The 24,732-nt window shown below is 42.8% G+C and overlaps 1 protein-coding gene across 2 annotated transcripts in view; it reads left to right on the forward strand.

Annotated features, from left to right (window-relative positions):
* ighmbp2 (immunoglobulin mu DNA binding protein 2) overlaps window positions 1-24,732 on the forward strand; it is an 87,492-nt gene that overhangs the window by 26,791 nt on the left and 35,969 nt on the right. For both annotated transcript variants that reach the window (XM_041197175.1, XM_041197174.1), the window contains exons 7-9: window positions 4,856-5,056; window positions 5,297-5,444; window positions 8,663-8,837. In XM_041197175.1, coding sequence (XP_041053109.1) covers window positions 4,856-5,056; window positions 5,297-5,444; window positions 8,663-8,837 — 524 coding nt within the window. The remainder of the gene's footprint in view (window positions 1-4,855; window positions 5,057-5,296; window positions 5,445-8,662; window positions 8,838-24,732) is intronic.

Raw genomic sequence — 24,732 nt, forward strand, 5'->3', positions numbered from 1 at the left:
GGCATGGTGAAGTTTTCACATGAGTCATACCGTTGAGGCTGATAAATTGATGAAATTCAGCACTTATGAATATTGTTCCATTGTCTGATACGATCACTTCAGGTGGTCCATTGATTGCAAAACTTTGTTGTAGCTTGTCTATTGTAGCAGATGATGTCGGCAACCTCACTTCATATATGTCCACCCATTTTGAGTGTGCATCAGTGATAAGTAGAAACATTGTTCCCGTAAAAGATTCCACGTAGTCGATATGTACTCTCACCCATGGCCTTCCTGGCCAATCTCAGGGGTGGAATGGAGCTGTTGCAGGTAATTTTTGTACTTTCTGACACTGCATACAACTTCTCACTAAGTTTTCTATTTCTCTGTCTGTCCCAGGCTACCATAGATAGCTGTGTGCTGTATTGCCTTAATTCTGGAAATTCTGGAATGTGCACTGTGAAGTTCAGATGACAATGGCCTTTGTCCTTTTGGAGGAATAATCACTCGTACTCCCCACAATAAGATACCATCCTGGCTGGTTATTTCGTATCTTCTCTGGAAGCACGGTTTCATTTAATCAGATCTTGTTCTTGTGACCAGCCATGAAGAACTTGATCTTGCACTTTGGATAAGACTGGGTCTCGATTTGTCCAATCTTTAGTTTGTCTAGATAATATTGGTGATGAATCCAGGAAGTTCAATAATAAAATGGATTCTTGACGAATTGGAACATTCTAATCTTTTACTTGCGTTGGCAAACGACTAAGTGCATCAGTGTCTGCAATTTGACTTCTAGGGTCTATGAATGAAAGTATACTCATTTGCTGCTAAGATCAATGGTACTATTTTTGCTTCTTTGTCTTCTTTGAACGGGTATTCTTTCTGACACTGACTTTATTCTCGGCCTTCTTTTCAACTTCCATGTTGGCCAGACTAATCTCAGATGTAAGTGCGACTTGAGTGAACTCAGTGGTTGAGTTTTCCAGAATTTCATCATCTGTCTGCTTTTTAGAAAATTCTGGGACTTTTTCCTCCAAAGCCTCTTTGGTTTCAAGTAGCTGATTTTTCAGTTCTTCCATCTCTTTTTTGCATTGGTGTACTGCCTCCTGGAACATTAAGCATTGTCGTGTTTTATGTGCCAACTCATCCTTCATTTTACTTAGAGAAGTGTAGAACTCTTTCTTCTTCTCTTCATACTTTTCTAGAGGTACATACTTGGACAGGAGGGAAACTAATAGTGTGTGAAGGTCTTTCAGCAGGTTTTCACTTTTCTTTTGGAATCTCTGTGACAAATCAAGGTTGATTTCCCTCAGCCAGTTTCATCCTAGTATGCTTGGTACTCTGCCTGCCACCACCAAGGGTAATTTCACTGTTTGACCTGCGTAGTGTACTGTGACTTTATATTTTTACCCTTGACTTCTATGTCTTCCCCCATGTAAGTTTTTAATTTGGCATCAGTTTCTTCCAAATTTAATTTACATATCCCATGATTCAGGTCTTTAAAAGTATGTTCACCTATCACCGTAGTGGCTCCATTTTGATAGGCCTCTCATTTACTCTCATGGTTACATAGGTTCTGTTTTTCTTGCCTTTAAATTATGTAACAAATAAATATCTGAATCTGATACTTCAGGCTTTTCAATGCTGTTAATCTCATTGGGTTTTTACTTTTGTTTGAAAGTCTGCCTAATTCTATCTTTACTTTGTCTCATGAGCTGTCCATTTCGATGACAGGAAAAACATTCCATTTTTTTAAACTGTGATTCATTACAAGGTAGTCTGCTTCCACCTATGTTACTATTATGCCATGTTTTTGTGGCTATGTTATCTCTTTTAATTTGCTAGCGGTGGCTGCTTCCTGATTCTGAGTAAAGCTTTACACTTTCGCGCCCTTTTCAGCAGAGGCTCCCTGCCTAATGTGGAGACCGGCACCATTTTGCACTCCCTGCATGGCTTTTGAGTCTCGCACTGCACCTTCCATTGCCAGAGCAATTTCCAATGCCTTCTGAAAATCAGACAGTAATCTCTTCTGCATCGTATCTTAATTTATACTGCACACCAAACGACCTCTAAGCATATTATTGATAGATGTACCAAACTCGCAATATTCAGTTAATTGTTTCAGACTTGACACGTATCAAGCAACTGTCTCCATGGCTCTATTCCTTGAGTTAAATTTGAACCATTACATCGTCACTGACGGCTTGGGCTGGTCATGAGTCTTTACGAGGTTCACCAAGTCATCAAAACTTTTTGAATTTGGAGCACTGGGTACCAACAAATTTCGAATTACTCCATATGTCTTGCTCCCACATGTGGTTAAAAGGATCACGTGCTTCTTCTCCTCCCCCGCAATGTTGTTCACCTGGAAGAAGAACGCGAGGCACTTAACATAATGAGACCAGTTGTCCAAGGTTGGATTGAAAGGCTCAACTCTTCCAAATTGAAGCCTACTCTAAAGGGATTGCTCCCATGATCAGGGAGGAAATTTTTCTTTACTTACAACCACTGTGCGAGGTACGGCTCAATTTCGGTTCTTCTGATTTCCTCCATTCTTTCTCACATTTTACCTCGTCCTTTCATGTCTTGCTTTTTACTCTTGTTGCCAGTTTGGTGGATCCAGTGCCCTGGTTTGTTGGGGTTAAAGGATGCGGGCTACAAGCTTATTTCGGGGTGACCAAATTGAAACCAAGACAGAGAAGATCAGTAGACTGTTCTGAGAAGAAACACATTCTGTTTATTTACAAAAGGAACTCAGCAGCTACACTTGTGTGCTTACAACTCAAAACTCTGGCTTTACTGTTCAGGCTCCAAATCAAGACTACAGAGGCACCCTATGCTACTCTGCTGTTGGGTACCAAGATCATGTGACCTTACATTACAACATTTGTCTCACATCAGATTACTACAATATTTCAAAAAGAAAAAGTTAAAGGTATCATGTAAAAGTGCAGGTGAATGGGACTAAGTGGATAGCCGAGCGTCATCATCGATGTGATGGACTGAATGAATAGCCTCTTTTGTGCTGAAAATTTCAGTAGTTTATTTTAGAGATTTTATTACAGACACCAAGATTGAAAGAGCAAAAGAGATGAGGCAAGTTGAGAAAAGTATAGAAAGGGTGGTCATTCTGCTAATCTAGATTCCATAGCTGGTGCCAATTATATTGGGATATTTTGAATAGTACAACTTAAAAGTCATTTTATTGTATAAATACTGACTAAATAAGCATTGCACTTGTTGAGGCAGCTCATATGACAAGTCACCCAAAGGTGAAAAGAGCCACAACTATAGGAAAACGGCAGTGGAAGCTGATCTGCTGTGCATTCTATCATTTCAAACAGATGCAGATTTCTTCAATTAGAACTTGGATGGGAAAGCGGGCAAACTCATTTTTGTGTACTGACTAGAAACAAAGAGGCAGGAGCAGGGCTTTGTATGGTTACAGGTTATGTACATGTCGGTCTTGGTCATTCTGATTTGATTCTGCAAAAAACAGTTAACATATGTTAACTGGGATAACAAAGTGAATTGGACAGGCATTCATCGAATTAGATAATAACTAAGAAAGCTATTCAGCTCATTAGTCTGAGGCCAGCTCTTGGAAAATGCTATTTGATTAGTCCCACTTTTCTGCTCTTTCCCTATAGCCCTTAAATTTTTACTTTTTAAGTATATATCCAATTCCCTTTTGAAAGTTGTTGTTAAATCTGCTTCCACCATCATTTCAGGCAGTATGTTCAAAATCATAATGACTTACTTATTTTAAAAAATTTTTCTGATCTGCGCATTATTTTAGTCTTTAGTTTTGTCGCCAGGCAGTTGATATTAGTAGAAAGGGATAGTGTGATCAGAAAGAGTTGAATGGGTGGGGTTTATTTATCCAACCAATTTATGTAATGACCTGGATTTTGCAGCAAGCGGTGAAGGAATGGTGTTTGCTGTTCACTGCACTGACAGTTGCACACAAAGTTTTCTTGAGCTTTTGAGCTTTGATTTTCTGTCAGCGGTTGCAGCACCCTCTACAGGGGATCTCTGCTGTCTGTGAACAAGACAAACAACAGTGACAGAATTCCGAAAGCAAAAGACTGTGGGTGCAGAAACCCGAAATAAAAACAGAAAAAAACGTTCCTCTTCAACCAAGCCCATTGAAGGATCCTCAAAGCCCATGCACAGTCTAAGCAGGAAGTATAAAATAGATTTAAACAATGCACAGAAAGCCAAATAAAGATTGGGAAAGAAAGATGCAGTTATGAGAGAGATTGGAGACAGAAAAGGTTTTGTAAATTATTTTAATAATTAAAGAAAATCTTCACTAATTAAAAGATGAGATTCCACACATGTAAAATTAAATTTTCAGAATCAGAGAGGTTGTTTGACAGCAACTATAACTTATCACTTTATTAAATATTCACTTTCACTTGAATGGCCAGAACAACTTGTTCTGGTGAGTTTAGGAGGTAAATGCTACAACTTCACGCACCCGTGTTGATTCCAATGCCGAGTTTCACAGCGAGATATTATAGTGAAACGTACAGTTGAAATTGCAGTATTTTATTGAAATTCAAGAGCAGTTATGTACATTTCTCCAACTTTAAAATCAGCTGGATTGAAAATTGTCCTTCTGGATATTATAGGGCACATTACAATGGAGCCAGGAGTATAGATCAGTGAGTCTATGCCTCTGCATTACTACCTATCTCTGACCAGGCATGGTATCATAAAAATAAACCTCATAATGCGGCACATATTTATGAACTTTAAGTATTTGTGATTCCTGACAACTTTACATTTCTCATTTGATTAGTCTGTTTCAGCGACCTGGATGTCAAGAGATGTCTTATCGATGAGCTGTTTTTTTTTATCCTCCAAGGTGCTGTGCTGTGCTCCCTCTAACGTTGCTGTTGACAACCTAGTTGAACGCCTGGCTCAATTTAGAACACAGGTTTTGCGTTTGGGTCACCCTGCACGACTGCTTGAGTCCATACATCGCCACTCTTTGGACGCTGTACTGGCACACAGTGACAGCACCCAAATAATAATGGATACCCGGAAGGACATCGATCAGGCTTTTGTGAGTACTTCCACAACAGGGAACTAAATTGTATTTGCATTTTGGTTTGTTTCACATCTTGTGCAGAATTGTACTTTTTAAAATTGTATAATTTTTAGTGAACCTACAACTTGTCCAGCTGAATTCTTTCTCATTACTTGCTCTGCTCAAGCTAGTTTACTTTCTGTAAGTTTTATGTTAACTTGCCAATATGTTCAATGCAGAGAGCAAAGAAAAATGATCGCTATTTTTTGTTCAAAGGGAAAATTGAAAAAGACACGAGAGAGAGGAGAGAAGGTGCACTTTCGTGGTGAGATCAAGACTTTGAAAAAAGAGCTGCGAGCAAGGGAGGAGGCAGCTATAGTACAAATACTAAAAAAAGCAAGTGTCGTCTTGGCAACTAACACAGGTAAACCACATAAGGAACAAAAGCCAAATGTGGGATTTACTTGAATGGAAGAAGCAATTATATATCCTTAAATAACTTGCTCTTTCCACACTCAAAATTATTTAATTCCTTACCCATAATAGTCTTTATTTTGTACAAAGCTCAAGATTGCTATCACCTAATCATTATTTCTTGGGTTGGCTGACCTTCTCTCCTACTCTTTTCAATCTTGGTGCTTAGCCCTCATCTTAGGTTTCTAAATTGACATTGTTTTCCCCTCCAAGAATGTAGCCTTATTTACAGAAAGTTTTGCTATACAGCAATTATCTGCTATATATCCACCTCAAAGACTAAGGCCATACAAACTGATCCTAAGAGCAGAAGTGGGACATTCGGCCCTTGAGTCTGCCCCACCATTCAATAATGGCTGATCTCCACTTTCCTGCCATAACTCTCGACTTCTTGTAGATCAAAAATATGTCCAACTTGGCCTTGAAAATATTTAATGACCCAGCCTCCACTGCTTTCTGTGGAAGAGAATTCCAAACACTAACGACCCTCTTACAGAAGAAATTTTTTCACAGCTCACTCTTAAATAGGAAACCCCTTATTTTGAAACTGTGTCCCTTGGTTCTAGATTCTCCCACGAGGGGAAACATCCTGTCAGCATCTACCCTGTCCCTCAGAATCTTATATGTTTCAAAGGATGACCTCTTTTTCTTCAAAACTCCAAATAGGCCCAACCTGCTCAACCTTTCCTCATAAGACTAACCTCTCATCCCAGGAATCAGGCTAGTGAACCAGCAAGCATAGTGTGAAGCTTTCCATTGCAAAATACTATGGTTTAAATTTTCAAATGTGCATAATTCTGCAGCATTGCAAACCTATAGTGAAAGGAGGGAAATCAGAACAATGGAATTTCAGAAAGATTTATTGCATGTGGTAATTGACATAATTGATTAGATTGCCCATGATCAGAGGTGTTTCTATTTTCGTTGTATGGTACTTCTTTTAAAATCTGCAATATGGATTTACAATGCACTAAAAAATTAATTGTAGATTACAGAAAATAATTTGAATTAGTCGAGCTTCTTGTTCCAATATCAAAAAAATGCAAAAATGCTTCATAAATAACAGACTACTTTGAAAAGCAATGATTGTTATTTAGGCTGCCGTGACAGCCATTTTATACAAAGAAGGATCCCACAAACGGCTGTGAGGTGAATGGCCAGTAAATGTGTTTTTTGGTAGCCTGAAAACAAAAAATGAAAAAGCTAGACATACTCAGTAGGCCAGGCAGCATCTGTAGTTCTGCTGTTGAGATTCCAAGTCTTAGATCATTCCAGACTTAACTGAGTTCCAGCCTTTTCTACTTTTGCTTTGAGATTTGCAGTATTTTCTTTGTTTTTTGGCTGTGTTTTGTATTTCCTTCCTTGAAAGCACCATGTTATTCCTTAATATCCATACTGTATGTGATACCAAGGAACTCTAGCAAAATTGAAGTGAGTGTGAATCAGTGGGCAAACTCTCCAGTGGTTGGAGTTATACTTAGCACAAAGGAAAATGGTTGTAGTTGTCGGAGGTTAATTATCTCAACCTTCGTACATTGCTGCAAGAGTTGCTCAGGCTAGTGTCTTAGGCCCAACCATCTTAGTTACTTTATCAATGACCTTCCCTCCATCATAATGCCAGAAGTGGGGACGTTTGCTCATGTTTTGTTCAGCATCACTTGTGACTCCTGAAGCAGTTCATGTCCATATGCAGCAAGACCTGGACGACATTCAGGCTTGGGCTGATAAGTGGCAAGTAACATTTGTATCACATCAGTGCCAGGCAACGATCATCTACAACAAGAGAGAATCTAACCATCTCCCCTTGACATTCAATGGCATTACCATTACTGAATCCCCCACTATCAACATCCTGGGGGTTACTATTGACCAGATACTGAACTGGACCAGCCATATAAATACTGTGGCTACAAGGGCAGGTCAGAGGCTAGGAATCCTGTGGCGAGTAGCTCGCCTCCTGACACCGCAAAGCCTGTCCATCATCTACAAGACACAAGTCAGGAGTGTGATGGAATATTTTTCACTTGCCTAGATGAGTGCAGCTTCAAAAACACTTGAAGCTTGACACCATCCAGGACAAAGCAGCCCGCTTGATTGGTATCCCATCCACCACCTTAAACATTCACTTTCTCCACCACCAATGCAAACTGGCAGCAGTGTGTACCATCTACAAGATGCTTGGCAGTAGACCCCTTCAAGAGTACCTTCTAAACCCGTGACCTCTACCATCTGGAAGGACAAGGGCAGCAGACACATGGGAATGCCACCACTTGCAAGTTCCCTTCCATACCACACAACATCCTGACTCGGAACTATATTGCTGTTCTTTCACTGTCACGGGTCAAAATCCTAAAACGGCTTCCCTAACATGCGCTGTGGGTGTACCTACACCACATGGACTGCAGCAGTTCAAGAAGGTGGCTCAGCACCACCTTCTGAAGGGCAATTGGGAATTGGCAATAAATGCTGGCCCAGCCAAACACCTTGTAAAAGAATAACAAAAAAAAAGTCTGGATGTGTAAATAATGCCGTAAAGATGGCACACCTGACAGCGCATTGCTCGGTCAGTGCTACATTGAAGTGTGGGTTTAGAATGTGCCCAAATCCTGAAGTGAAATTTGAAATCACAAACTTCTCATTCAAGAAGTGTGCCATGCTGACACCTTATTTTGACATTTAGTTTTAAGGGTCTTCTTGCGTAACTCTTAATTTCTTTATATGCCATGATTTGAAAATGGCAAGGCAATGTTGTTCTCTATCCTTTCAATAAATTATGAAGACTGGGGGGCTGTGCCTTCAGAATAGTTGATAAATACAACTTTCAAAAGAAATTGTTTACATTTTGGAACATTAGGGTGGCTTGTAAAAGTCAAGCATAAAAAACATAAAGTTGCTGTGAGCTATTAACGGAACACCAATACATCAATAACCATACTCTTATCCATCAGTTATGCCCATATTACATATAAAGAGAACTTCAAAAGTGTCTATAATTCTCTGACAATGAATTCAAGGTATGATAACAATTCAGGTTCGCAATATAATGGATTTGATATCCTACTGTTATATAGTAGATTAGTTGCTCTCCATGTCCATATAGGGACATATCCACTGAGCTTATCCACTCATGCAGTTTTGCTATTCCCAACTTCTCTTTATGATTTCTAGGTGCTTCAAATGATGGTCCATTAAAACTCCTGTCAAATGATTATTTTGATCTTGTGGTGATTGATGAGTGTGCACAAGCTCTGGAAGCGAGTTGCTGGATACCATTAATGAAAGCCCCAAAATGCATCCTGGCTGGGGATCACAAACAGCTTCCTCCTATCATCATTTCTCACAAGTAAGTCGCTTAAAAGTAGTGAGAGGCTCTCTCCCTACCAAAACCTCTTCCCTCATTCAAAAATCAAACTTTGTTTGCACATTACCTCTAGCTTAGAGGATATCCCTGACAAAATAAAATTCCAGGTGCTATAAAGAGATTACTTGTGCAAAAATAGGAGAACAGCTCTGAGCATGATTCTAATCCGAAGAAATGAGTAACCTTTGTTAATCTAATTTGATGTTATGTGCAAAAACAGATTGGAGAATCTCCACAGATGCATAATCCAGTGCTCCTGTGAAGGAGGCTCAGAACCTGAATGCAACAACTTCCATCTCTATCATAGTAGAAATCAGGGAGTCTAGTCTATGTCTATTACTCTGTATCTGCTTTTTCCTTCAAGATGTTAGCGATGCCTGTTATTAACACATAGGTGATGCATAGCCAGCAGCAATTCCAATGTAAACTTATCAGATGTATCTAATCCAGCAGGCGTACACTGGGTTTGCCTCTGTGGGGCCAGCACTTTGGGAACCAGTTCTATTAATACTGCTCTGTAACCAATACAAAGACAGTCCTATTGCTGCATAATTTTTTCAAATTAAGTTTTGGAAAGACTGTAACCATTGTTTTCAGTCCCTGCTACAAACTCAGTTCCTTATTTACAGACTCCATCTCTCTTCCGGTTACTGCCTAAGACTGAACCAGACCACTCACAATCTTGGCATCATATTTGACCCTGGGGTAAGCTTCTAACCATATATATGCTCCATCGTCAAGACTGCCTATTTCCACCTCTGCAACAAGATCAGTCTGCCTTTGCCTCAGCTCATCTATTGCTGAAACCCTCTTCCATCATTTATTATCTCACGACTGGACTATTCCAATGATGTGCTGGCCAGCTTTCCATTTTTAATTCTTAATTAACTTGAATTCATCCAAAACTGCTGTCCATGCCCTAATTCACACCAGCCTTATTCACCCACTGACCTACTTTGGCTCCTTATCCAGCATGCCTGGATTTTAAAATTCTCATCCTCACATTGAAATCCTTCCATTGCCTTATTCCTTCCTATCTTTGTAGCTTCCTCCAGCCCTATAATCTTCCCAGATCTCTGCATTTCTCCAATTCTGATCTCTTGTACATTGCTAATTTGGTTGGATCAAGAACACTACCCTGAGGAACTCCTGCAGTAATGTCCTGGGATTGAGATGATTGACCTCCAACAACCACAACTATCTTTCTTTGTGCTTGGTATGACTCTGATCATTTGACAGTTTTTCTTCCTGATTGCCTTTGATTTCAATTTTTCAAGGTCTTCTTGATGTCACACTCACTCAAATGCTTCCTTGATGTCAAGGGCAGTCACGCTCACCTCATCTCTTTGCCTTTCTCTCCTTTAAGACTCTCCTTAAAATCTACTACTTTGACCTTTCTCTTAGGCAGTCCCTCTGGACTGAGGCTGACTTGCTTCCACTCCGGTTTTGTGATGGCTGATTAGTCCAATTTGTAATCTGCAGAATCTGTCACATGTGGGGCAGGTGGTGCTTGAAGGGTTGTATAGATAGGTTATTTGGAGGTAAGTGTGCTTCCTCTGCACCTTGACTTTGTCTCTGCGCGTTCCCAATGAAGTCTCTTGATTTGTTTGGTACCTTCCCGAGTGAGCCTTCTCCATTTTGTTGGTCACAAGCCAGGGGTTCCCATGAGTTGGTGGGGATGTTTGACCTCTTATGGGAAGTTTTGATGACATCCTTAAAGCTTTTACCCTGGGAGTCTCCTGCTGCAGTCAAGTTCCAAGCAGAGCAATTGTTGCGGGAGTCACATGTCAGGCATGCACAAACTACATGTACACCCCTCCCCACCCCACCCGCCAGCAGAGCTGGTTTTGATTCATTAGCGTGTTGTTACTGGGCAGGTTGGCTTGGAAGAGGGCACTGCTGTTGGAGTGCCTTTTTTACAACTGCATTTGGAGGATCTTCTGATGGCACTGTTGGTGGTACTTCTGCAGTGCTTTGAGGTGGCTGCTGTGAGTTGCCCAAGTCTCCAAAGTGTCTTGGAGTGCAGGGATCACTGGTGTTCGGTAAACCATGATCTTAGTCACACGGGTTTGAGATCCTGGTCCTCAAATACTTTTTTCCTCAGTCGGCTGAAAACTGAGCTGCCACATTGGAGGCGATGATGAATATTACCATCTATGCCTGCCTGCATTGAGTTGAGGCTCCCAAGGTACGGAAAATGCTCCACGCTTTCCAGGATCTCGCCATTGGGGAAGGTGTTGTACCCTAGGAACCAGTTGGAAGTGGGTTTCTGGGTGTTTAGTGAAAGGCCTATTTATTTATATACCTCAGAGAAGAAGTAAGCAATGACCTGGAGCTCGGTTTCTGAGTGAGCACACACACAAGCATCATTTGCATACTGAAGTTCTATGACTGAGGTTAAAATGGTTTTGGTTTTGGGTTGAAGACAGCGTAGTTTGAACAGTTTCCCATCTGTTCTGTAGATTATCTCCACGCCTGTTGGTAATTTGCTGGAGGTGAGCTGCAGTATTGCTGTAAGGAAAACGGAGAAGATAGTTAATGCAATGACACAGCCTTGTTTGACCCCATTCTTCTATGAGAGGGGGCTTGTGGCAATTCCATTGGTGAGGATCATGGCATGCATGTCATCATGGAACAGGCAGAGGATGGTGACAAATTTCTGAGGGCAGTTAAATATAAGCATTCGTGATTGGCAGAGTCAAGATTAAGGCTTAGACCATGTGATAGGGTGCAACGGCCACCCCACTTCTTTGACCAAGCTTTTGGTCAATAATATCCCTTTATGTGGCTCAGTGTTAAATTTCATTTGGTAACATTCCTAGGAAGTGCCTTTGGATATTTTGCTATGTTAAAGGTGCTATATTAGTGCATGTTATTGTGTTAGCTCTTGATGGAAGAGGACAGTACAGTGGGCAGAAAGAGCTAGTGTAGGGTAATCCATGCTGATATCCACATTAAAGAAATGATGACCGTGGCATTTTTGTTTAAGTGATTGATGGGGTCTTGATTACTACCAGGAAATATGGACTCTGCAAGCACTGTTACTTCAATGTCTTCAAGATGCTGGTATTTTCAATCCCCAAAAACAAGTGAGGAGGAAATCTTATTACATTTGTGAAATTTCTGCTCAGCACTCGATGTGTTCTATTTTCTTTTCCATTCCAGCTCCACAAGCTGCACTTAGTAAGTAATTGTCATTCTAGACCATGCAGTGCTCTAATTATTCATGAGAATCTGGTCTTTGTGACTCACTCAGGCTCATGCTATTCATGAACGATGAATATTTTACCCTTACGAAAGAATAATTGGAGCTCCCCATCAACATTGCTATAACCCACATGCTATGAATTTATCTCAATGGCAAATTCCACTGTAAACATAATAACTCTTTCTCTTGCAATTTCTTGTGGCTATTTATGAAAGAATATTGACTTGTTCCTCTGCTCAAGGGAACAGTATTTCCCAATAATCAAGGAGGCCAATTCAGTGGAGTTCTGGAAATATAATGTGGTGCAGTGTAGAATGTATGAGCAGTATTCACAAGTTTACTCAATATTACACTTCAGGGAGGTGAGAATCATAATAATTGAATTTTGGAAAGTGCCCTTTGGGCCACAAAAGTGTTTTCATTTCTGAGCAGAAAATAAGCATATAAATACATAAAGGCTAGTCAAAGGAAGCATTGGGCAGATTAGGGACCGTGAGGATTTTCTTGTGGAGACAGAGGGCATGATTTAGGTATTGAATGGATGCTTTGCATCTGTATTCATTAGGAAAGAGCATGTTGCCAATAGTCAGGTGATAGTAGAGAAATTGGAAAGGATAAGAAATAAAGAGTAGGTACTTAATGAGGTGGCAGACCCAAAAGTAGAGTAGACACCTCATCCTCCATAGCTTGATGAGGGAATTAAGGGTGGAGGTTGCAGAGACACTGGCCATAACTTTCCAGTTTCCCTTAGGCATGGAAGTGGTGTCTGAGGACTGGAGGGTTGCAAATGTTACAGTCCTGTTCAGGAAGCGGGAGCTAATTAGCCTAATGTTGGTGCATTTTAGAGATATTAGTCTGCAGCAAAATTAATTGGCACTTGGAAAAATATGAGTTAATAAATGAAATCCTTCTGTTAAAGAGAAATTGTGTTTGACTAACTTGATTGAGTTCTTTCGGAAGGATATCAAGATTTTAGAGAAGGTGCAAAGATTTACTAGAATGGTACCAGGGATGAAAGACTGCAGTTATTTCGAGAGGCAAGGGAAATTGTAGTTGTTCTTCTTGGAGCATATAAGGTGAATAAGAGATTTAATGAAGTGGTTTGACAAGAGTAAGTAAGAATTAACTGTTTTTAATGATAGAAGGGTCATTTATGTTACCTTACAATGAATTGAAATCCTAAGAGGCCATCCAAAATTGACTTTTTTTTTAACAAAAATATAAACATTATGCAGAAAGGTCCTGTGTATTCTTTCTAGCTGCACTTCTAAGCACCACCAACTTGCTAGGTTGGAAGTTAGAAATCTCACTTAAAATTGCATGAAAATTTTTTCTGTTTTCCTGATGCTGCTTTTTTAATGTTTCCTCTTTAATTAAGATTTCATAGGTCAATGGTAGACCCTTGTAGTTTCCCATTTGGGTTAGATGAACTGACTCTGCCATAGACACAGATCTAACATTGGACCTAATACAAAAGCAAAATATTGTGGAGCTGGAAATTGGAAATAAAAACAGAAAATGCTCAGGTCAGGCAGCATCTGTGGAGAGAGAAACAGAATTAACCTTTTACGTTGATGACTTTTCATCAGAACCCTGCTAAAAGGTCATCGACCTGAAACATAACTTTTGTTTCTCCCTCCACAGATGCTGCCTGACCTGCGAATTATTCCCAGTGTTTTCTATCTTTATTTCAAGCATTGAACATTTCTGATTTGTAGACTTCAGCTGTTCACTAGATTAATTTACTAAGCCTCCTAAGGTGCTTTGAGATAATGACATTTCAGAAGCCTATTAGCATTGCTTGACCAATTATGGTACTCAGTTGAAGTATTCTAAACATTTTCTGCGAATATATAGGTGGGAGACTAATTGAATGAAAGCTTTAATTCTAGCTCCTTTAGTAGCTTAGTGGATTTAGTTCCAACTGTGGGTATGAGCCGTACAGGGCAGCAAGTCATAAGTGTAGTGGTAAGGTCTGGTACATACAGGATTAATGTGGCACTGAGTACAGTGCTGCCCACACAGTGAAGAAGGCACATGACCCAGAGCCAGGGCCAGCCTGGAGATGGACAAAGATGGGTGAAGACTGAGGATGGAGTCAGCTCCATACCTGTACCCTCTATTGTATGTATGTACATAGTTATGAGTTACTAATAAAGACCTGCTGTTAATATACTGACAATTATGAAGCCTATTTCATGGTGACCGAGGCTGGATTCTTCATGGTGGTAGCCTCAGGATCAAAACTCTCATCCTCCAAAAAATGCTGAGAAAAAGGAGGCACCCAACTGATTCCAGTTGGGCACTGAGGCCAACTCCCAACTGAGCCACAGACCTGAGAAAACTCACCAGAAAAAACAAAAATATAAAGAAAAGGCTCCAGAAACAGAGCCTGGAATCAAACAAAAAAGACAGAAGTTTTACTTAAGCAGAAGACTGCATTGCATCCTCTTTGGAAGTCTAGCTTCAGCAAACAAAGTTTGCAACCTGCAAGGATGAGATAAATTTTTTAAATTCCACACCAGCTAGTCCTGAGAAACCCCTTTTAAGTCATTCGTTCAGATGCGCCATTTGAAAGCAACCAGTCACTAAACCCCATCCCAGACTCAGAGCCTCAACGAGTGGCTCCCAAGCCCAGCAAAAGAAAAGCATTAATAATTAATTTTATCTATACCATATACCCCGTGACCATCCAAGTTCGGAAACAACAAATCTAAAGTTCTTTTCCAAGATTCCCGACTCGTAACGTGATACCGCTGAATGATTTTAGACAGCAGCCAGCCAACATACACTGCCCTTGTGGTCCCTTCTTGTTCAGGCAGAAGACGCCATCGCCATTTTGAAAAGCCTGCCAAAAACTGGCAAGTGTGGAAAGATCCTTTGTTCAGCAGTAACTGGTGACACCATCATGGAAGCCTGTAATCTCAAAAAGCTGTACCCACACTTTTTAAAACCTTCAAAAATGGATTGCAGTTCCATACTTCCAGCTCCACTGGGATTCATCTATGGCTCAGACCAGTCACACGATTGGAGTCTTTGGAGGAGAAGATTTTTAAGATTTAGCATTCCTGTAGGTCTAAATAAAAAATCAGAAGCAGAACAAGTTAGTGCACTTCTTTACTTGATTGGGCCAATAGCAGACGATGTCATTGCAGGCCAAACTATTGATGAATCATCTACCAAATTTGATGATGTTTTGAAATCTTTTGATGTTTATTTCAACTTGAGATCCAATAAAACACTTGAGAGTTAAATTTAATGAGAGAGCCCACCTCCCTGGGGAACCTGTCGACTTCTTCATTAACAATCACTATAGAATGGCACTTGGATGTGAATATGTCAGTTTAAAGCCTGAGCTCATCCGAGACAGGATCATGGTGGGTATTGTAGACGATTCACTCTCTGACCTCCTACAAGCTAAAGATGACTTTACACTTGACAAGGCTATCTCGCTGGCTAGACTGTCTGAGCTACATGAAAAAGGACCATCCTAAGGGAGGAGAACACGTTATGGCGCAGAAACCAAGCCTCAGTCCACCATATTAAGTCACAAAAATGTGGGGAAAGCAACCCCTGAACCGTCCAACAGAGACCTTGCCTGCTCTGCGGTGCGAAGCACCCTCACAGGAAAGATCAGTGTCCTGCGAGCAATGCCCAATATTTCCACTGCAACGGACAGGGATACTTTGTTGAACTGTGCAAGTCAAAACCCCAGTGCTGCACAGATAGCCCAAAATACACCCATGAGATTGAGACCAAAGACTCAGAAGATGCACAGCCATTCTTTTTGGGGGACGTCAAAGAATGTGGTTCCTCATTTTGGAAGGCTGATATCCTGGTAAATGGTCATCTAACAAATTTTAAATTAGGCTCAGGTGCCAGCACAACAGTCCTGTCGGATGAGGAACCATTGCACCAAGGCCTTTGGTTTTGAACGACAGACAGTCCACTGTATGGAGCGGGGGAGTCTGACTCCCGGTCACCGGCAAGATCCTTGAACCACTGAGATATGATGACAAACGAATTTTTGAGCTGATGTATATCATCCGCAATCAGCCTTTCCCACTTCTGATGTTGAGACTACCACAGTCGACACCCACGGTTCTGAGTTCTCAAACACAAAAGAGTATTCAGACTGTGATTTCACCTGCGATCTCTTTTTTGCGGAGCAGATTTGTCCATCATCATTCCAGATCCCAGAAAGTCCCCAGTGGTCAGACCAACCTATCACACATGAGATTACCATTGTACCTCCAGTGGAAGTGGTATTGGAGAAGGATCAACAGTCAGAGAAACTGCTACCTCCAACTCCGATGATAGTACAGTTAGTAGACATACTAGCAACTGTGCATACACGGCAACTTCCAACCAGCATGCCAAAATCACAAGAGATGTGGGAACCTTGTAGTAGTTGCGCACCATCAACAACAAAAATCAGAGGTGAGCATGCTACTCAAATCTTCAGCTTGCCACAGGAACGCTCTTCCTCAGCCTCAGAGAGCTTCTCGGTGGCCTAAATGGAAAAAGAAGAAGAAAAGGCACTGCCAAGTAGCCAAACACCATTTTTGTCCACCCGCAAGCAGCAGTCAAGACAAACAACAACCACACACTGCAAAGCCAGCCAGATCAACTGGGTGTGGTTGAACATCAAGCAGTGGAAGAAGTGGATGAAATCATACCTAAATACCAGTCCAACCTCCAAGCCAACAACAATAACAAGCAATACCAGAGCATAGCACTCTCCTGACAGAACAGAGAATGAGATGTGGAAGAGTTATAAGTACTCCAGACTGCCTGAACCTCTAATTTCAAGGACTTGAAGGGAGAGAGATGGGGTAGTGAGAATATTATTATTAATCTTAGAATAGCATTAAGATTATAACAATAATGTTAATGCACAAGACTCAATAACATAAAACTTAGAAGTAAACTGAAATAACTCTATATCCATGGGATAAAGACTTGTGGGGATATGTAGTAGTAGAGTCTGGTACATTAATAGTTAATGTGGGACTCAGCCCAGTACTGCCCACACAGTCATGTAAGAAGGCATATAACCCAGAGCCAGGGTCAGACTGGAGATGGACAGCGATGGATAATGATCTAGGATGGAGTTATCTCCATAATTGTACCCTCTACTGTACAAGTATGGAACTACTTGTTTTTAATGAAGCCTTGCAGTTAATATACTCAAGACTAAGAAGTCTACTTCAAGGTATCTGAGGCAGGATTCTTCAAGATACAATACCAAACTTGTATATGGCCCAGGTTTTATGGTAGAAATAATGGTAAGGCTGTCAGTGCTCATTATTCTTAAGGGATAACTCAGACAGCATTTTCTAGCCGTTACACCTGTGCAGTTAAACATGAGAATCAGGAAGTTGCTGTCCAAATTGTTTTGCATTCTCCCAGAAACTTCACTACTTGTAACACGCCAAGAGTAGTAGCATCCAAATATATGGAAAGGTGTGAATTTGCGGTACTTATGTGATAGGTACCCAGTAAATAAGTAAGAAAAGGTTTGGGCTTGTCCGCTTAAGTGTAAGTGAACTTTTACAGTAATAGCAAATTGCACTTATAGCTGTATAGAATGTTTAACATAGTGAAATGTCCCACGGTGCTATACAGGGATGTCATCAAACAAAATTTGACACTGAGCCACGTAAGATTATATTAGAGCAACTGACCAAAGCTTTAGACAAAGAAGTAGGTCTTAAGGTGTGTCTGATAGGAGGAAAGGGGGGCAGAGAGGTTTAGGGAGGGAATTCCAGAGTGTTGGCAGCTTAAGACATGGCCACTAATGGTGGAGGAATTAAAATCAGGGATCCACAGGAGGCCAAAATAGGAGGAGCAGAGATATCTTGGAGGCTTGTAGATCTGCAGGATTCTCAGCAGTCCAAATAGAAAAAGAAGAAAAGGCACCCCAGGAAGTCAAACACCATTTTCGTCCACCCGCAAGCAGCGGCCAAGACAAGGGAGGGACAATGGTGTGGAAGGAACTGCTAACGTTGTTCACAACAAAAACAAAAACAGAATTACCTGGAAAAACTCAGCAGGTCTGGCAGCATCGGCGGAGAAGAAAAGAGTTGACGTTTCGAGTCCTCATGACCCTTCGACAGAACTTGAGTTCGAGTCCAAGAAAGAGTTGAAATATAAGCTGGTTTAAGGTGTGTGTGTGGGGGGCGGAGAGAGAGAGAGAGAGAGGTGGAGTGGGGGTGTGGTTGTAGGGACAAACAAGCAGTGATAGAAGCAGATCATCAAAAGATGTCAACAACAATAATACAAAAGAACACCTAGGTGTTAAAGTTAAAGTTGGTGATGTTATCTAAACGAATGTGCTAATTAAGAATGGATGGTAGGGCACTCAAGGTATAGCTCTAGTGGGGGTGGGGAGAGCATAAAAGATGTAAAAAAAAATAAAAAAAAAAATATTTTTTTTAATAATGGAAATAGGTGGGTAAAGGAAAATCTATATAATTTTTTGGAAAAAAAGAGAAAAGGAAGGGGGAAATAGAAAGGGGGTGGGGATGTGGGAGGGAGCTCACCATCTAAAGTTGTTGAATTCAATATTCAGTCCGGATGGCTGTAAAGTGCCTAGTTGGAAGATGAGGTGTTGTTCCTCCAGTTTGCGTTGGGCTTCACTGGAACAATGCAGCAAGCCAAGGACAGACATGTGGGCAAGAGAGCAGGGTGGAGTGTTAAAATGGCAAGCGACAGGGAGGTTTGAGTCATTCTTGCGGACAGACCGCAGGTGTTCTGCAAAGCGGTCGCCCAGTTTACGTTTGGTCTCTCCAATGTAGAGGAGACCACATTGGGAGCAATGAATGCAGTAGACTAAGTTGGGGGAAATGCAAGTGAAATGCTGCTTCACTTGAAAGGAGTGTTTGGGTCCTTGGACGATGAGGAGAGAGGAAGTGAAGGGGCAGGTATTGCATCTTTTGCGTGGGCATGGTGTGGTGCCATAGGAGGGGGTTGAGGAGTAGGGGGTGATGGAGGAGTGGACCAGGGTGTCCTGGAGGGAACGATCCCTACGGAATGCCGATAGGGGGGGTGAAGGGAAGATGTGTTTGGTGGTGGCATCATGCTGGAGTTGGCGGAAATGGCGGAGGATGATCCTTTGAATGCGGAGGCTGGTGGGGTGATAAGTGAGGACAAGGGGGACCCTATCATGTTTCTGGGAGGGAGGAGAAGGCGTGAGGGCGGATGCGCGGGAGATGGGCCGGACACGGTTGAGGGCCCTATCAACGACCGTGGGTGGAAAACCTCGGTTAAGGAAGAAGGAGGACATGTCAGAGGAACTGTTTTTGAAGGTAGCATCATCGGAACAGATGCGACGGAGGCGAAGGAACTGAGAGAATGGGATGGAGTCCTTCCAGGAAGCGGGGTGTGAGGAGCTGTAGTCGAGGTAGCTGTGGAGTCGGTAGGCTTGTAATGGATATTGGTGGACAGTCTATCACCAGAGATTGAGACAGAGAGGTCAAGGAAGGGAAGGGAAGTGTCAGAGATGGACCATGTGAAAATGATGGAGGGGTGGAGATTGGAAGCAAAATTAATAAATTTTTCCAAGTCCCGACGAGAGCATGAAGCGGCACCGAAGTAATCATCGATGTACCGGAGAAAGAGTTGTGGAAGGGGGCCGGAGTAGGACTGGAACAAGGAATGTTCCACATACCCCATAAAGAGACAGGCATAGCTGGGGCCCATGCGGGTACCCATAGCCACACTTTTTATTTGGAGGAAGTGAGAGGAGTTGAAGGAGAAATTGTTCAGCGTGAGAACAAGTTCAGCCAGACGGAGGAGAGTAGTGGTGGATGGGGATTGTTCGGGCCTCTGTTCGAGGAAGAAGCTAAGGGCCCTCAGATCATCCTGGTGGGGGATGGAGGTGTAGAGGGATTGGACGTCCATGGTGAAGAGGAAGCGGTTGGGGCCAGGGAACTGGAAATTGTTGATGTGACGTAAGGTGTCTGAGGAATCACGGATGTAGGTGGGAAGGGACTGGACAAGGGGAGAGAGAAGAGAGTCAAGATAACGAGAAATGAGTTCTGTGGGGCAGGAGCAAGCTGAGACGATCGGTCTACCTGGGCAGCTCTGTTTGTGGATTTTGGGTAGGAGATAGAAGCGGGCCGTCCGAGGTTGGGCGACTATCAGGTTGGAAGCTGTGGGAGGGAGATCCCCAGAGGAGATGAGGTCAGTGACAGTCCTGGAAACAATGACTTGATGTTCAGTGGTCATGGTCCAGGGAGAGGTAGGAGGAAGTGTCTGCGAGTTGACGCTCAGCCTCCGCGAGGTAGAGGTCAGTGCACCAGACAATAACAGCACCACCCTTGTCAGCGGGTTTGATGACAATGTCAAGGTTGGACCTGAGAGAATGGAGTGCAGTAAGTTCAGAGAGAGACAGGTTAGAATGGGTGAGAGGAGCAGAGAAATTGAGACGACTAATGTCGCGCCGACAGTTCTCAATGAAAAGATCAAGAGAAGGTAAGAATCCAGAGGGAGGGGTCCAGGTGGAGGGAGAATATTGGAGATGGGTAAAAGGATCCGTTGAACTGGGAGAGGACTCCTGCCCAAAGAAGTGAGCCCGGAGACGAAGACGGCGGAGGAAGAGTTCAGCATCATGCCGAGCCCAAAATTCATTGAGGTGAGGGTGTAAGGGTATGAAGCTAAGTCCTTTGCTGAGCACTGAACGTTCAGCATCGGAGAGCGGAAGGTCAGGGGGTATAGTGAATACACGGCTGGGGTTGGGATTGGAAGATGGGGTGGGGACGGAGGGACAGGCCGGGGTGGAGGGTCCTAGATGGGTGTTGGTGTCGATGAGTTGTTGGAGCTTGCGTTCCTTAGCACTTGAGAGAAAGAGAAAAAGTTTCTTGTTGAGGCGTCGGAGGAGCCGAAGGATAAAATGAAACTGGGGGCACACGCAGTTTTGAAAAAGGGTACGGCGGTGCTGCTGGAGGGAGAGGTCGAGTGTGTTCATATGGCGGCGCATGGCACTGAGTGTGGATTTCAGAATGTGACTGGAACAGCAGTCCGAGAAACGTTTTATGTCCCGGAGATACCTGTAATCCTGGGTGGGTTCGAAACATGAGGGGTGGAATTTCAGTTGAAATCCACGTGGGGTAAGTCGGAGATGGAGACAGTCACTGAGAAAGGAGATGTGGCTGTGAAAGCGGGTTTTCGTAAACACCTTGTCAAACACCAGGAGGGAAATGGAAAGCAAGGAATGTGAGCAGGGCAAAAGAGAGATACGGAAATCTTGTTGCAGAGAGGAACAGAACTTCTTCAAGGAGGTAGGCATTTCTTGAAGAGCAGTGGCAGTCAATTAAACACAGAGATAAAAACAAAAATCTGCGGATGCTGGAAATCCAAAACAAAAACAAAAACAGAATTACCTGGAAAAACTCAGCAGGTCTGGCAGCATCGGCGGAGAAGAAAAGAGTTAACGTTTTGAGTCCTCATGATCCTTCGACAGAACTTGAGTTCGAGTCCAAGAAAGAGTTGAAATATAAGCTGGTTTAAGGTGTGTGTGTGGGGGGCGGAGAGAGAGAGAGAGAGAGAGAGAGAGGTGGAGTGGGGGTGTGGTTGTAGGGACAAACAAGCAGTGATAGAAGCAGATCATCAAAAGATGTCAACAACAATAATACAAAAGAACACATAGGTGTTAAAGTTAAAGTTGGTGATATTATCTAAACGAATGTGCTAATTAAGAATGGATGGTAGGGCACTCAAGGTATAGCTCTAGTGGGGGTGGGGAGAGCATAAAAGATGTAAAAAAAAAAAAATAAATAAATAAATAATTTTTTTTTTTTGCTAACATTGTTCGTTCACTGCTGAGTGTAAAATCCAGGCCATTGAGTTAGGTAAGTCTGGGATTGTAGTAGACATCCAACAAATGCTTTGAGCAACCCTAGGTAGAGTTGGAGAAAAACAAGCAGAGTTTCTACTTTTGATATCTGTGCTGGAGCATATATGTAAATGCAGACAGGACTGAATTTGGCTGTGGTTCCTCTACAGTTGAATAGTTGTTGACACTGTACATGCTTCCACATGAAGAATGACTGGCTGGATTGGCAAAAGAGACCATGAAGACATGAGGAAAATATTTTTCTTTGCAGCGAGTATTTAGAATCTGGAATGCGCTGCCTCATGGAGATGGAGGGAACATTAATTGTGGCTTTCAAAAGGGAATTGGATAATTATCTGAAGAGATAAAATTTGCAGGGTGACTGTGGAAAGGCAGAGAAGTGCAACTAGGTCACCTGCTATTGCAGAGAGCAAAATAGACAGGACAGGCTGAATGGTCTACTTCTGTGCTGTAACCATTTTATGATTCTCTGGATGAGGCACTGCTAATGCCTTTGGAACCAGACCCCAGCTCTCGTCGGGACTTGGAAAAATTTATTAATTTTGCTTCCAATCTCCACTCGTCCATCATTTTCACGTGGTCCATCTCTGACACTTCCCTTCCCTTCCTTGACCTCTCTGTCTCAATCTCTGGTGATAGACTGTCCACCAATATCCATTACAAGCCTACCGACTCCCACAGCTACCTCGACTACAGCTCCTCACACCCCGCTTCCTGGAAGGACTCCATCCCATTCTCTCAGTTCCTTCGCCTCCGTCGCATCTGTTCCGATGATGCTACCTTCAAAAACAGTTCCTCTGACATGTCCTCCTTCTTCCTTAACCGAGGTTTTCCACCCACGGTCGTTGACAGGGCCCTCAACCGTGTCCGGCCCATCTCCCGCGCATCCGCCCTCACGCCTTCTTCTCCCTCCCAGAAACATGATAGGGTCCCCCTTGTCCTCACTTATCACCCCACCAGCCTCCGCATTCAAAGGATCATCCTCCGCCATTTCCGCCAACTCCAGCATGATGCCACCACCAAACACATCTTCCCTTCACCCCCGCTGTCAGCATTCCGTAGGGATCGTTCCCTCTGGGACACCCTGGTCCACTCCTCCATCACCCCCTACTTCTCAACCCCCACCTATGGCACCTCCCCATGCCTACGCAAAATATGTAACACCTGCCCCTTCACTTCCTCTCTCCTCACCGTCCAAGGGCCCAAACACTACTTTCAAGTGAAGCAGCATTTCACTTGCATTTCCCCCAACTTAGTCTACTGTATTCTTTGCTCCCAATGAGGTCTCCTCTACATTGGAAAAACCAAACGTAAACTGGGCAACTGCTTTCAGAACACCTGCGGTCTGTCCGCAAGAATGACCCAGACCTCCCTGTCACTTGCCATTTTAACACTCCACCCTGCTCTCTTGCCCACATGTCTGTCCTTGGCTTGCTGCATTGTTCCAGTGAAGCCCAATGCAAACTGGAGGAACAACACCTCATCTTCCGACTAGGCACTTTACAGCCTTCCGGACTGAATATTGAATTCAACAACGTTAGGTCTTGAACTCCCTCCTCCATCCCCACTCCCTTTCTGTTTCTTCCCCCTTCCTTTTGTTTTTTCCAATAAATTATATAGATTTTTCTTTTCCCACCTATTTCCATTATTTTTAAATATTTTTAAATCTTTTATGCTCACCCCACCCCCACTAGACCCAAACCTTGAGAGCCCTACCATCCATTCTTAATTAGCACATTCATTTAGATAATATCAGCAACTTCAACACCTATGTGTTCTTTTGTTCTTTTGTCTGTGACACCTTTTGATGATCTGCTTCTATCACTGCTTGCTTGTCCCTACAACCACACCACCCCCCTCCACTTCTCTCCCCCCACCCAACCAACCCCGCCACCACCACCACCATCACCACCCCCCCCCCGCCCCCATAATTCTGCTTTTGTTTTGGATTTCCAGCATCCGCAGCTTTTTGTCTTTATCCCAGCATGAGTCAGTGCCTTCAGGGAAGGGATCTGAGCAAATAATTCAAAGCAGAAGGCTTTGTTGCTCTGCGTTAAGGCATAGGTTTATGTCCACACAGTGACGCCTTCATCCCCATTGTAGTCAAGTGCCAAGTGAATGTTAGGCATCTCGCCAGAGGGACACTGAGAATGTTAAAGATTGAGATTGACTCAAAAGCCATTATCTCCTCCACACAGAAGGACAAGGGCAGTAGATATATGGGAACACTATCACTCCCAATTTCCTTTCCCCTCATCTCAATTTGGAAACATATTGCTGGGTCAGACCATTGGGACTCCTTACCTAACAGCATTGAGGGAGTTTCTCCACCATACAGACTGCAGTGGTTTAAGAAGATAACTCACTACCACCTTCTCAAGCTAACCACACACCACTCATCATCCTGACTTGGAAACATATCACTGTTCCTTCATTGTCACTGGGCCAATATCCTGGAACTCCTTCCCTAACAGCACTGTGGGTGTACCTACACCACATAGACTGGAGCAATTCAAGAAGGCAGATCACCACCACCTTCTGAAGGGCAATTAGGAATGGGCTATAAATGCTGGCCTAGCCAGTGATGCCAACATCCCGTGAATATATCAAACAAAGTTAGGGATGAGCAGTAAATGCTTGTCTTGTTACCTATGCCATAGAACCAAAGAAAAGTTACAGCACAGAAGGAGGCCATTCGGCCCATCTTGTCCATGCCAGCCCGAGGACACCCAGGTGCCCTTTCTAATCCCACCTTCCTGCCCCCAGCCCATAGCCCTGTATCTTACAGCACTTAAGGTGCAGATCCAGGT

Source organism: Carcharodon carcharias, chromosome 10 (assembly GCF_017639515.1).
Source record: "Carcharodon carcharias isolate sCarCar2 chromosome 10, sCarCar2.pri, whole genome shotgun sequence".
NCBI classification, from domain to species: Eukaryota; Metazoa; Chordata; class Chondrichthyes; order Lamniformes; family Lamnidae; genus Carcharodon; species Carcharodon carcharias.